Here is a 12,357-nt window from a genome sequence, read left to right on the forward strand (position 1 = left end):
CCCCTGCCCGGGTGCCCGTGCCCAGCCAGGGGCAGCTATTCTTAGCTGTGACCAAGCTGCTCCACGCACATATAATTACCCCGTCCCAAAGCAGCAGCGGAGGCCGGAGCTGGTGCGGAGCTGCCATTTCTCTCCTCCCAGGTATTTTTAGCTGCGGCCCTGGCTGGGAAAAGGCCTGGCCCCAGCACCGCGGCCGCAGCCCGGAGGAAGAGCCGGGTCCCACCGCCCCTCCGGGGCTCATCCGGCCGAACAATGGCCCGGAGAGGCTGGAAAAGTGCTCCCACTTCCCAGGGCTGGCGCCGGGATTGGGGTTGGGCTGTGCAGCCTCTTGGGGACCCGACTAGGGGGGAAGCCCCATCCCCTCTCAGGCACTGGGGATGCCATTCACGGGGCGCTTGGGTGACCTGGGGCTCCTGTGACATCCCTGGTGCGCCAGCATCCTCACCGAGCTCAGGCTGAGCCATCCCCCCAGGCAAGAGGGATTTTCCCCAAATCCATGTCCCTACCCCTTCGAGAAACATAACGGGGGGAACCTAAGGCCACCAGGAGCATGGGGGACAGCTTGGGGACATGGGGCCGTGGTGAGGAGGGTCAGACCTGCAGCCGCAGATGAAGAGACGGGGAGAACGCTGCCCACCCCTGTCCCCACGCCGCCGTGTCCCCTCTCCCCAGGCCAGGCTGGAGGCCAACGTGACGGCGCTGGGGAACGAGGTGCTGGCCCTGCGGCGTGAGCGGGCTGAACTGGCCCGCGGCAAAGCAGCTCTGCAAGGTGAGCTCCATCCCCCCGGCAGCAGCGGCGTGGGGCGCAGGTCCCCCCCGTCACCCCGCTCAAGCAGCTCACCCGGGGGTCCCCCAGCCCTTTGGGCAATGCCCGGCAGAAGGGGCTCAGGTTTGGGGTGCGCGGGTGACCCCCATTGTCCCCTTCGTCCCGCAGAGGAGCTGGCGCAGGGCAAGGAGAAGGCGCTGGGGCTGCGGCAGCGGCTGGAGGCTGCGGTGGAGCAGCAGCGAGCGCTGCGGGCGCGCGGGGAGCAATGCGAGGCCCGGCAGAGAGAGCTCGAAGCCACCCTGTAAGGTCCCTGTCCCCCCCCCCTCCATGGGCTGAGCACCCACCCTCCCAAACCAACCCAGCCCCACACCCAGCTCCTCCACCACACTGCCCTGTCCCTCTCTGCCCATGGGGACCCTCCGCCCCCCCATCCCCAGGGGGGACAGGGACACCCCCTCACACCACTCCGCTCTCCCCGCAGACGGGACTACGCGGCCGAGGTCGACGCGCTGCGGCGGCGGCGGGCGAGGGACCGAGCGACTGGGCGCAGGTGCCCCCCATCCCGGTACTTTCTGTGGGTGCTGGCCTACCTGCAGCGCTTGGGAAGGGGGGGCACACGACCCAAGCATTAGTTTGGGGAGGGGGCTTCACCGGTGCGGCCAGCCTGGGTGCTCACGGCCACTCTTCCCGGCAGGTGCCATCGTCACCGGTGTCCCCAGGGGAACAGGACCCGGGGGCTGTGTGGGGACTCACTCCCTGCTCTCTCCTCTTTTGCAGGAAAGGCTGAAGCCCCACAAACCCCCCGACCCCCTCCCTGCCGGGGGCTGGGGGCCGGGCACCCCCCCCACCAACCCCAACGTCGAGCCCATCATTCCCAGTCCCACAGCGCCCCTTAGCACTGGGACCCAGCAGCGGCTCAGCCCTGACTGGAGCTAGCGTGTCCAGATGAACGACGCTGGTGGTCACCGTGTGCCTTCATGCCACCCTGTCCCGATGGCACTCTCTATCCCGATACCACCACGTGTCCCGATCCTGTCGCCTATCGTGACGCTGCCGTGTGTCCCGATGCCACAGCCGGAGCAGGACGGCAGGACCAGAGGGGTCGGTTGTCCAGCTTTTGGGCAGAGTTTTAGCTCAACCAAGGGATGGTTTCCCCCACCGACTGCTTGGAGCTGCTCCTTAATCAGCTCCAGGGTTCAATGCCACGCTCCCAGCACGCTCCAGAAACTGGGAACACTGGGCAGGTGTTTGGGCAATAAAGGCTGCTCTGCTCACCGGGACGTCTCCCTGTGCCACCAGCTCAGCCATCCCCAGAGCCCTGCTCAGTCACCACACGCCCCCCAGGACTTTTTAACCGGGCTCTGCCACCGCGGTGCCAGCGGCTGCCAGGACAGGACCCGGCTCTGCCAGGGACCCCACAGGCACCCTGGGGTGGGGGGGGGCCCAGCCAGGGATACGGTGCCGAGGGGAATGGGGATCATCAGCTGCTGCTGTTTTGCAGTCGCTTCCCGGCATCTTTGATCCGCTTTGAAGAAAGTTTCCAGGAAAGTTGCAGATTTTCCTGCCGTCGCGGTATCCTGTGCAGAGGGCAGGCAGGCTGCGCGCAGGCATCCGGCCTCCTCCTGCCTGCGCTTTCCATGGGACATCATTGCCCCCCGTGCCCCTCGCTGCCCGCCCCCCCTGTCCTGGCTTGGGGGCCGGGGAAGGTGCTGGCAGGCGGTTTTCCAGGTGAAAGTGCCTCTGCGAGATGACCCCCGCTTGTGTCGGGGGGTCCCCAGGCTGCAGAGCCTATGGAGGGGGGACAAGCCCCATTCCTGCACCCCAAACCCAGTGGTCCCAAAGTGGAGACCCCAGCCCCCCAGCAACTTGGGACAGGGAGGGGAACCAGGTAGAGCCATTCCCATGGCCCGACCTCAACGCAGCGCCAGCCCTCAGCATGGGAAAGCTTAATTATAGCCAGGAGGCTAATGGGAAAATGGGACAGAGGCAGGGTCTGCAGCCTGGCGGGGGGGCTGGATACCCCGTTGGGATGCCCGGTGACCCCAGGAGGCTGCGGGGAGCCCATGGGGCGAGATGCCAGAGGGAGCATCTGACCAGAGAAGCCACTGGCATGTTGGGGTCTTGGGCTCAGGGGTCCGGCAGAGCCCCGGCAGTGTCCCTGCTGTGGGGCCGGGGGGGGCCGGGGGGTGACTCACCGTTATTTGCAGCTCAGGAAGGAAACGTCAGTAGCTGAGAATGGATTCAGGACCGACACCATCCCGACCATCGCAGACACTTCCCGGTCCCCAGGGACCACGGCACAGCCAGAAGGCAGGAAACAGCAAGCGGATCGGGGTCAGCGCCTGGCGTGGCCCCACACCTCGGCCCCCCCAGCCAGCCCCCCCCCAACCCTGGCTGGGCATCCTGCAGAGCTGGGGGGTGTCCCAGGCACAGTCAGCCCCTCCACCGCAGCCCAGGGCTCCCATGGGATGGGGACGGGGTGGCGATGGCCATGGCTGGGATCCAAACATGGTCCGGCTGAGCCCAGATGCCCCATCTGTGGTCACCAGTACTGAGGATCGGATGGGCACCATTCCCCCTCCCTCTGGTCCCTGCCACGGTGCTGCCTGCTCCCGCTGTGACCCCTTTTCCCTGCACTGAGGAGCCCCCTCCATGTCCCCAGCCTGTCCCCAAGCCAGCCCTCACCCCCAGGCTCCCCCTTCAGCCCAGTGTGGGGCCCAGGGGACCCCAGACCTGGAGCGGGAAGGGGGAGATGGCTGCAAACCCACGGCTCTTTCCATCCGTGCCCGGCTGGGCTGAGCCACCACAGCAGCGATGGTGGCATGGGTGGCCGTCCTCGCACGGGGCCAGGGCCACCCGTGCTCCATGTGCTCGGCCGGGGCTTCCTTGGCAGCCTGGGGATGTGGCAGTGCCGCAGGTGGGCACAGAAAGGTCTGGATTTGCCCCTTGCTCCCTTCCACCGGCTGCGCTCTGCCCAGCAGAGATGTCCCCGGCAGGGGACAGACCAGGAGCAGCTCCCCGGGCCCCGTGGCAGGATGGTGGCTCTGTGGAGTGACAGCACCCACGGGAGCTGCAGCCACAGGTTCCCACCAGTGGCTTCATCCCACGGCCCCACATCACCCACCCCAGCCCACTGCCAACCCTACTTGCAAGCCAGGACCTGGCCACATCCTTCCCCTGCCTGCGAGCTGCCTGCAAGCTGCAGGAGAGCAGACGTGGAGCATCAGTCCCTGCGTGCCACCAACCCAGTGAGCCGTGGGGTCCACTGGTGACTCGCGTGCCACCATCCCACCATGAGGACGTGGTGCCAGGACCAACCCCGGGGTGCCCGGTGCAGGCGGTGGGATCCTCCTCCATCACCCCACCAGTGAGCGTGGGCAGCCGCAGCCCACCCTGCCTGCCCCTGGGGACTCATTCCCTGGGCATCCCCAGTGCCTGCCGTGCTGGGGGCTATTTTTGGGGTGAGAGCCGGTCCCAGGGGAGCGCTGAGCCCCAGCACAGGGAGGGGGAGCAGGGTCCCACGCTTCACCCCCCTCTGTTAGCCATCGGGAACAATAGTCCTCCTGCAAACAGAAGCTGCATCGTGATAACCCGGGAGGTCTGAGGCATCCGGAGAGGCAGGAAGGAGCCCAGCAGAAGGAAATATTAAATACAGCAATATAAACACGGCGGCGGGAGCGAGCTCCACCCCGGCGCGGCCCCGTTGAAAGGGGCTGCCGTGGGGTGGGGTGCGCAGAGCATCGGTGGGATGGAGAAGAGCAGCTACGCCATGGCCAAGTTTGGTCTGGAAGCCAAGGAAGCGATGCCCAAGCGGGACTGTGGTTTTTATGTGAAGTATATCTTCCTCTTCACCTCCCTCATCCAATTCCTCATCATCCTGGGGCTGGTGCTGTTCATGGTGTACGGCAACGCGCAGGCGGGCACCGACACGCACCTTCGGCTGCTGGAGGAGCAGCTGCAGGATCGCTACAACAAGATCATCACCCTCAGCGGGAGGAACATGAACCTGACGCGCACCCTCAACGCCACCCTCAAGGAGAAGCAAGGGCTGCAGGTCCTCGCCCAGAAGGTGCAACGGGACCTGGATAAGTGCAATAGCACCCAGGGTTCCAACCCCATCCCCAAGGTGAGCCCCCCCCCCCCCCTTCCCCGGGGAAGGAAGGAAAAGCCCCCCAGGTACTGGGGGCAGCAACCCACCCATGGGTGCTGGGGGCTGTGGGGAGCTGGGACCTTGCTTCAGCCCCGCAAGCTTCAGCAGGGATGGATGGGGGGGGCAGAGCCTGCTGGCCACGCTGACATGCCCCCCCCCCAGCCCCAGGGGGGGTGTCAGCCCTGGCATTCCAGAGGCAGCCACTGGCTGAGGGGGTTCCATTCTCACAGCCCCCCCCTCATCCTCCTCAATCCCCCACCCTCGCCAGCCCCCAGCACTCTCACCACCACCTGGGGGGAGCAAGGCGATGCCGGGGGGGGGGGGTGTCCTTGCAGGACACTCTGACCCCCCCTCCTCTTCCTCCCCTTACCTCAGCTGCAGGAGATGATGAAGATCATCTTCTACCAGAAGATAAAGCTGGACGAGTGCCACATGACCATCAGCGTCATCAATGCCAGCTGCAGTGGTAAGGGACCCCCCCCAGGCTGTCGCCCCACCCTGGGCATCCCCCTCCCAGCCCCCTGGGGACCCCCAGCATCCCTTGGGGACCCACCGCAGGCTGTGCAGGGGGTCTGCCCCCTCCCCGGGCCAGGCAGGGGTGTCACCCCAAGATGTAGGGTGGGAGTTAGTGGTGGTGGGAGGAAACCATGGACCCCAAACCTGTGCCCCCCCTTCCAGCCGACAAGGCGCTGCTGCGGAACCAGCTGGACCAGACAGCCCTGGCCAAGAAGGAGCTAGAGGAAAACTGCCGCAAAGCAGGTGCCACGCTGACCAAAGCCACCCAGGAGCAGGAGAGCTGCCAGCGGGACCTGCTCAACACCAGGATCACCTGCGAGCCCGCCAAATCCAACCTGGAACTGCTGAAGCACGAGTGCAGATCCTTGAGGTCCGACATGAACTACTTCTTCCAGCGCATCAAGGGCTTGGCCGTCCCCAGCTGCAACGAAGTCAACGACCAGGTCACCTGGTTGACGCAGCAGACGGAGGGGCTTTTCCTCTGGCAGCAGGAACGGGAGACCAAATACATGGGGAAAAGCGTCTGCGACATGAACATGCTCCAGTGTCACATGAACTGCTCCAGGGAGAAGCAGGACTTGGACAAGCGGCTGCAGGACGCTGAGAAACAGGTCAAGGGCAACCAGGAGGAAAAGAAGAAGCTGCTGGTGGAGAAGGAGCAGCTCAGCAAGGAGCTGGAGGAGAAGAGCAAAGCTGCCGCGCAGGCTGGGTACTTCAAGGAGCAGCTCAACATCTGCATGGGCTCCAAGGTGAGGGAGCTGCCGGGGCACGGGGACATCCCTGGGCACCCTCCGTGGCCGTGCCGGGAGCACACGAGGCTGGGCACGTACCTTTTTCTTTTGCACATGCCCTTCTGCAAACGCACCTTGGCACAGGCATTTTCTTTTGCACACACATACTTTCTTTTGCAAACACACTTCCGTACGGCTGCGAGTACACCCCAGGCACGGACAAGCCGCTGCAGCACCCCCAGGCCCCCTTTTTGCCCAGAGGTGCGGTGCCGCGCGGGCCAGCGGTGCCGGCGCTGACCACCACCATCCGCTCTCCTCCGCAGATGGACACCTTCTTCGACATCACGGGCTCACGGGTGCTGGGCAGCAGTGGGCGGCTGGGACCCTTTGCCAGCACCGGCTCCTACGTGGATGCTCTGAGGAACCAGGGCATCTTCGGGAATATGGGTGAGTCCTGGGGAGGAGGGTGGGGGACTCCCTGGGGACCACTGTTCCCCTCACCACCACTGCTGCCCAGCCCAGCTCAGGGCCCGCTCCTCCGTCCCACCAGGCAAAATCAATGTGGAGGAGATCCAGCGGACGGTGCAGAAGATCGTGGAGCAGTACACGTCCACCCTGAAGAACACCAGGTGAGGGGGGCCAGCGCGGGAGCCTGCGGGCTTTGGTGGGGGGGAGGTGAAGGTGGCTGGGGGCACTGGAGGCGAGTGGTGCTGGGGGCCTGATCCTGCCCTCTCTGCAGCGGCTAACGGCCGAGCGGTGTACGGAAAACGGCGGCGAGGGGCTCGAGGACAAGCCCAGGAGGTGCTTCCCACGGCATGGATGGCAAAACCCGACCGGGAGCGAGTGGCCGGCACCACCGCCATCCTTCCCCCTGCCCCTGGGGGGGGCCACCAGCATGGCAGGAGCCAGAGCCAACCTCCCGTCCCCTTCCCCGAGCCCCCATGTTCGTCCTCTCCCACACGCTCGCCTCCCCTGCGCATGTACCCGTATGCTTGGAGACGGGGCGGCCGGCAGCTGTAAATAGAGCCAGCCCTGAGCACCGACACAGCTCACCACATGTGTGTCTAAATGCCTATGAGAGGGGATGCAGAGGCCACGGCCGGGATGGGGAGCGGGAACATCCCGTCCCGGCTTCACGCGCCCCTCTGGGGCGGGAAGCGTGCGAGGCCGAGCGAGCGGGAAGCCCTTGGCCGCCAAACCCTGGCAGCCGCATCCTGCCACCGAGGCCCCTCCGCACGCCGGGACATGGGGCCGGGGTGCAGCGGCGGGCACAGGACGCGCCAAGCGCGGTGATTAATCGCCAGCTGCCGCTTGCTGATTTACAGCCGTGCTTCCCACTCCTTCCTGTTGAAAGAGCTTTTCCTGCCTGTCGGGCTGCCCGCACGCCATCCCCTGCCAGCACCCCATCAGCGGCACATAGCGCTCCCGGGACATCCCCATCCAGCACCCCCAGATCCCACACGGGTTCCCCCGCCCAGGTCCCATTCGGGTCCCCCAGGCTGCATCCCTCCCGGGATACAGGCAGCCACATGCTCCTGCCACCCTCCACTGCCGGAGGATGGGAATGCCACCCAGTCTCTGCCCAGCCCCTGGAAGAGCATGGTGCCGGGGTGGGATGGGGGGTGACAGAGGGACTCCCCCACTGTCCCAGCTGCCCCCACGCAGCCTGGCTGTGGGACCGGGGAGACCCGCTCGCTGCCAGAGGATTTCCTGGAGCTCTGCTATAAATAATCTCGGAGCACCAGGCGCTTCCGGAGCCTGGGAGACCCAACTGGGGGGTTGGGGGGTGGTCCCTGGGGAGCCCCCACCTTTGGGGTTGCAGCCCTCAAAGCTGCCAAGTGGGTGCAAGACCTGGGGGGAATCCCATGGCTCCCCAGACTGGGGCTGTGCCCCAGGGGTCCCAAGACCCCCACCGGGGCTGGGAGTGCACTCGGGGTGCTGGGACAGACCCGCCAGGATGCTGAGTCCCACAGCTCCCACGCCACGGCACGGGAGGGGATGCCCCAGGGGGGAAGCCCCCGGGTGGCTTTTCCCTTCCAGACACTCCAGTTCCTTGTTTGTCCTCCTGGCCAGGAAACGGGGCCTCTCCCAGTGTTTTTTTCCATGCCTGGGGCTCGGGACACGCTCCCCCCCGGCCAGGAAAACACCGCAGCCCAGCACGGGGACGCCGAGCCCCGCAGCGTCGGGGACCAGAAAGGGGGAAGGATGCCAAAGCCGCCGAAGGCACCACGGTTTAATACCAGGACGGAGCCAAAAGCTCCCCTTGCTCGCAGTCCTCTCAACGCCGGTGGCACCGCAGCCAGGGGACCCCCCCCTCGCTGCACCCCTCACTTGCCAATGCAGAAGTCCCTGAAGATGATGTCGAGGACATCCTCGGCGCCCACGTGGCCGGTGATCCGGCCCAGATGCCGCCGCGCCAACCGCAGCTGCTCGGCCGCCAGCCCCAGGTCCTGCCGGCGTTCCCGGCTGTAACGCGCCAGCGCCGTCACGCAGTCGCCCAAGTGGAGGCTGTGCCGGCTCTGCGTCAGGCTGGGGGAGCCTGCCAGGGGGTCTCCGCACCTGGGGGCCGGGGAGGAGGGAGAAACCAGCCTGGAGCACCCCTCCGAGCTGGGACGGGGTGGCCGACGTCCCCGCGCCTTCTCCGTGCCCCCACACACTCACAGCCGCGCCAGCTGCTGTGCCAGCAGCTCCAGGAGGTGGTCGAGCCCCTCGCCTGTCTTGCAGGAGAGGAGGGCGGCGGGGGGCAGGGGGTCTCCCTGGGTGCAGGCGTCGCGTAGGGTCCCTCCGCCCCCCTGCAGCAGGTCGGCCTTGTTGAGCACCAGGATGCAGGGGGGGGCAGTGGGGGGCAGCAGGGACCCCAGGGCAGCCCCCAGCCCAGCCGGCTCGGCGGGCACCGCCGCAGCGTCCAGCACGGCCAGCACCAGGTCTGCTTGCTGCAGCCTGAGGAGTGGGGGGCGGCAGGGTAGGGCAAGGGGCCGCATCCTGCCGCCTCCCAGTCATCCCAGCCCCCACGGTGGGGGCTACCCCCAGCCCGGCCTCCCCCAGCCTCACCGGTCTCGTGCGCGGCTGACCCCCTCCTGCTCGACGGGGTCGGTGGCATCGCGGAGCCCGGCCGTGTCGCTCAGCACCAAGGGGTAACCGCCGACGTTCAGCGCCACCTCCACCACGTCCCGCGTCGTCCCCGCCACCGGCGACACGATGGCTGCTGGACGCTGGCCTGGGGGGGAAACAACACGACACAGGGCTCAGGGGACGATGCCAGGGACCCCCCCTGCCCTTTTGGCATCGGGGACGGCAGCCACCGATGGGGAGGGGGAACCTCGTCCAGGCTGTGCGCAGCCCCCCTGCGCCCCACTCACACAGCAGGTTGAGCAGGCTGCTCTTGCCCACATTGGGGGGGCCGGCGATGACGGCGTGAACCCCACCGCGGAGCAGCTCCCCGCGGCGCCCGTCCTGCAGGTGGGCACCGACCTCCTGCTCCAGCTCCCGCACGGTGGCATCCACTGCAGGGAAAGAGCCGGGGGGGGACGACATGGTGGTGGTGGGGGGACAGGAGGGACAGGGTGTCCGAGTCCCACCGCCGACCCTGCCAGCCCTCACCTTGGGACAAGACCTCTTCCTCCACGTTGTCATCTTCACTGAAGTCGATGTAGGCTTCGAGGTGGGCAAGAGCCTGGGCGGTGCAGGGGGGGGCGGTGGGGACAGCCCAGCCCCATGTCCCCAAGCCACCAGGCACCAGCGGAGGAACCAAGGCGGCCGGATCCGAGCCCACACCCCGACACCCTTACCTGGGTGAGAGTCTCGCTCCAGCGCTGGTAGAGCCGTCCCAGCTCGCCCTCCATCTGCCGCAGCGCCTGCCGCCGCTGGGCCTCCGTCTCTGCCCGGATCAGGTCCCCCAGCCCCTCGACCGCCGTCAGGTCCAGCTTCCCGCGGCGGAAGGCTCGTCGCGTGAACTCCCCGGGCTCGGCGGGACGCAACCCGGGCAAGCGCCCTGCCAGCCGCGGGGTGAGCCCCATTCCTTGAGCTGGAGGTACCCTCCGGTAGCACCCCCAGGGAGCAGGAGCCAAGAGGGGAAGGGGGGGGAGGAAGAGGAACGGGGGGAGCCTCACCCAGCGCCCGCAGCACCCCGCTCACCACCGCCGGCCCGCCGTGCACGTGCAGCTCGGCGCAGTCCTCCCCGGTGAAACTCTGGGGACCTGCGGAGCAGGGGGCACGGCTTGGATGGGCACCAGCTGATCCCACCGCCGTGAGCTGCCCCCCCGGCTGGATCCGGCGTACCCCATCCCTTCCCCTCCCGTGGCATCATGCATGCCTCTGACCCCCCAGGGGTTTTTTGGGGGGGGGGTCGGGAGAGACCCCCTGCTAGCAGCTGTACTGCAGCTATATACGATCAGTGCACAGGGGCCAGCGTCGACCCAGGACCATCCCCACCGGCATCCGCACTCAGCCGGCTTCACGGTGCCGGGGAAGCCGAGAGGGGCCGTGCCGGGCACCAAGACCCCCACCGGGCACCGAGCCACGATGTCAGCCCTACCTGCGAACCAGACGACGAGGCCGCGGTCCAGGGGCTCGGCGGTGGCGGGGTCTCGGATGCGTCGCAGGGCCAGGACGCGGGGTGGGGGCAGCTCGGGGCGCCCGGTGAGGCTCTGCAGGGCCCCGCGGCTGCCCGGTCCGCTGGTACGGATAACGGCCACCCCACAGCGCCCGTGTCCCGAGGAGACGGCGAAGATGGTGTCCCCCCACGCCGCGGTGCACAGGTGCTGCGCCCACCTGCGAGGGGGTAGGCAGCCCGGAGAAGGGGTGCAGGGGTCCCTTCTCCGCACCCCCCAGATGGGCCAGAGAGGGTGCAGGGATTTGCAACCCCCCATTTACCCCCCGGGACCCCTCCCCCTGCACCCCACAGACCCAAGGGGGCTCCCACTGGGCTCTGGGGTGCAGACCCCTCCTGCCTATGCCCCTCCCCCACCTCAAGGGCCAGGGGTGCAGCCCTTCTTTCTACACTCCCCCACCCCAGCTTGCACCCCTCCCCGTGCACCCCACCAGGCCCAGGGCGGGCAGGCAGGGTGCAGGGGTGCACCCCTCTCCCCCCGCAGCCCCCCCCCCGCATCTCCCCCCCACTCCTGAAAGTGCAGCCCCCCCCACACACCCCCTCCTCCTGCACACCCCCTCCCCTCTGGGGTGCATCCCCACCCCACACACCCCCAAAGGCATCAGGGTGCAGCCCCCTTTCCCTCTGCACCCCCCCCCCAAAAATAAGGGTGCACCCCCTCCCCAAGCGCTCCCCGTCCCCGTGCCCCACGGCTACCCCAAGGTACCCCCACCCCTAGGCGCACCCCCTCCCGTGCACCCCCTCCCCAGAGTCCAGGGTGCCCCCCACCCCGGGGTCCCCCCACCCCTGGGTGCTCCCACCTGCGTCCCGCCGCGCTCAGCGCCCTCCGTAGCGCCATGAGCCCCCGGCGCCCTCAGCGTGGGCGCCTCGCCCCGCCCATCCTCGCGCGTCGATTGGCCAGCGCTCCGACGAGGGGCGGGCTTCACGGGGGAGATCCCGTTTCTGATTGGTCAGTCCCCCAGGAGGGACGTCGCGGCGCTTGAAGCTCGGTAGGAGCCGAGCGCTTCCGCCCGGCCGGATCGTGGGGGTCCGTGTCCCCGTCCCCGTCCCCGTGTCCCCCCCCCGCGCTCCCTCCCTATCCCCCCCCCCGCGGGGTTCCCCCAGGGATTGCGGTGCAACCCTGCGGGTGCGGGGCCGGGCGGGAGCCGGACACCCGCGACCCCCGGCTGCACCCTAAAAATAACCCCCAGCACCGCAGGACCCCGAGCTGGGGGGGTCTCCGTGTCCGGGGCGGGGGGGGGCAGCACCCGTGTCCCCCCATGGCAGAGCCCAGCCCTGCCCCGTCCCTGTCTTATCATCCCCTCTGCACCCACTGGTGTCCCCGTCCCGCGGGGGTGGAGGTTCCCTTGGCCCCCCCCCCCGACACAGGCTGTCCAGGAGCATTTGGGATTTTTGAGGTCCCCCGCTCACCCTGGGGGGGGTGTCCCTGCGCTGGGCACCCCCACACCCCGAGGTGACTTAGCCCCGGCTCTGCACCCACCCAAACTAGAGCTGCTCTTCCCCTGGGGAACCCCCACCACATCCCGGCGGTCTCACCCCCCAGCGGGGGCCAGGCCTGACTCCTGACCTGCGGCCTGGGGGCTCC

At 67.9% G+C, this 12,357-nt stretch overlaps 3 protein-coding genes across 6 annotated transcripts; 2 read left to right on the forward strand and 1 right to left on the reverse strand.

The window, feature by feature from the left end:
* The first annotated feature begins 394 nt into the window (after positions 1-394).
* On the forward strand, positions 395-2,118 carry LOC138686575 (myosin-11-like). 3 transcript variants are annotated; one of them, XM_069790492.1, is made up of 4 exons: positions 395-769; positions 935-1,067; positions 1,248-1,331; positions 1,544-2,118. In XM_069790492.1, exons 1-4 carry the CDS (start codon positions 610-612, stop codon positions 1,551-1,553), a joined length of 387 nt encoding a protein of 128 aa, XP_069646593.1. In that variant the 5' UTR covers positions 395-609; the 3' UTR covers positions 1,554-2,118. The 3 variants fall into 3 exon arrangements, with proteins under 3 accessions (XP_069646593.1, XP_069646594.1, XP_069646595.1); XM_069790493.1 differs by having other exon boundaries at positions 1,248-1,316; XM_069790494.1 differs by lacking the exon at positions 1,248-1,331.
* Positions 2,119-4,333: 2,215 nt separating this feature from the next.
* PLVAP (plasmalemma vesicle associated protein) lies at positions 4,334-7,215 on the forward strand. Its single transcript, XM_069790497.1, has 6 exons — positions 4,334-4,892; positions 5,292-5,382; positions 5,595-6,181; positions 6,487-6,610; positions 6,714-6,792; positions 6,903-7,215. Exons 1-6 carry the CDS (start codon positions 4,515-4,517, stop codon positions 6,907-6,909), a joined length of 1,266 nt encoding a protein of 421 aa, XP_069646598.1. The 5' UTR covers positions 4,334-4,514; the 3' UTR covers positions 6,910-7,215.
* A 1,161-nt stretch (positions 7,216-8,376) lies between these two features.
* Positions 8,377-11,791, reverse strand: GTPBP3 (GTP binding protein 3, mitochondrial). Of its 2 annotated transcripts, XM_069790495.1 has the most exons (9): positions 11,573-11,779; positions 10,698-10,933; positions 10,273-10,359; positions 9,952-10,154; positions 9,764-9,836; positions 9,523-9,666; positions 9,215-9,380; positions 8,825-9,103; positions 8,377-8,722 (listed from the first exon to the last, which is right to left on the reverse strand). In XM_069790495.1, the coding sequence occupies exons 1-9, from the start codon at positions 11,608-11,610 to the stop codon at positions 8,491-8,493; spliced, it is 1,458 nt and encodes a 485-aa protein (XP_069646596.1). In that variant the 5' UTR covers positions 11,611-11,779; the 3' UTR covers positions 8,377-8,490. The 2 variants fall into 2 exon arrangements, with proteins under 2 accessions (XP_069646596.1, XP_069646597.1); XM_069790496.1 differs by having other exon boundaries at positions 8,543-8,955; positions 11,573-11,791.
* Positions 11,792-12,357: the final 566 nt, after the last annotated feature.

The sequence above is a fragment of the Haliaeetus albicilla genome, chromosome 8 (assembly GCF_947461875.1).
Source record: "Haliaeetus albicilla chromosome 8, bHalAlb1.1, whole genome shotgun sequence".
Taxonomy (NCBI): Eukaryota; Metazoa; Chordata; class Aves; order Accipitriformes; family Accipitridae; genus Haliaeetus; species Haliaeetus albicilla.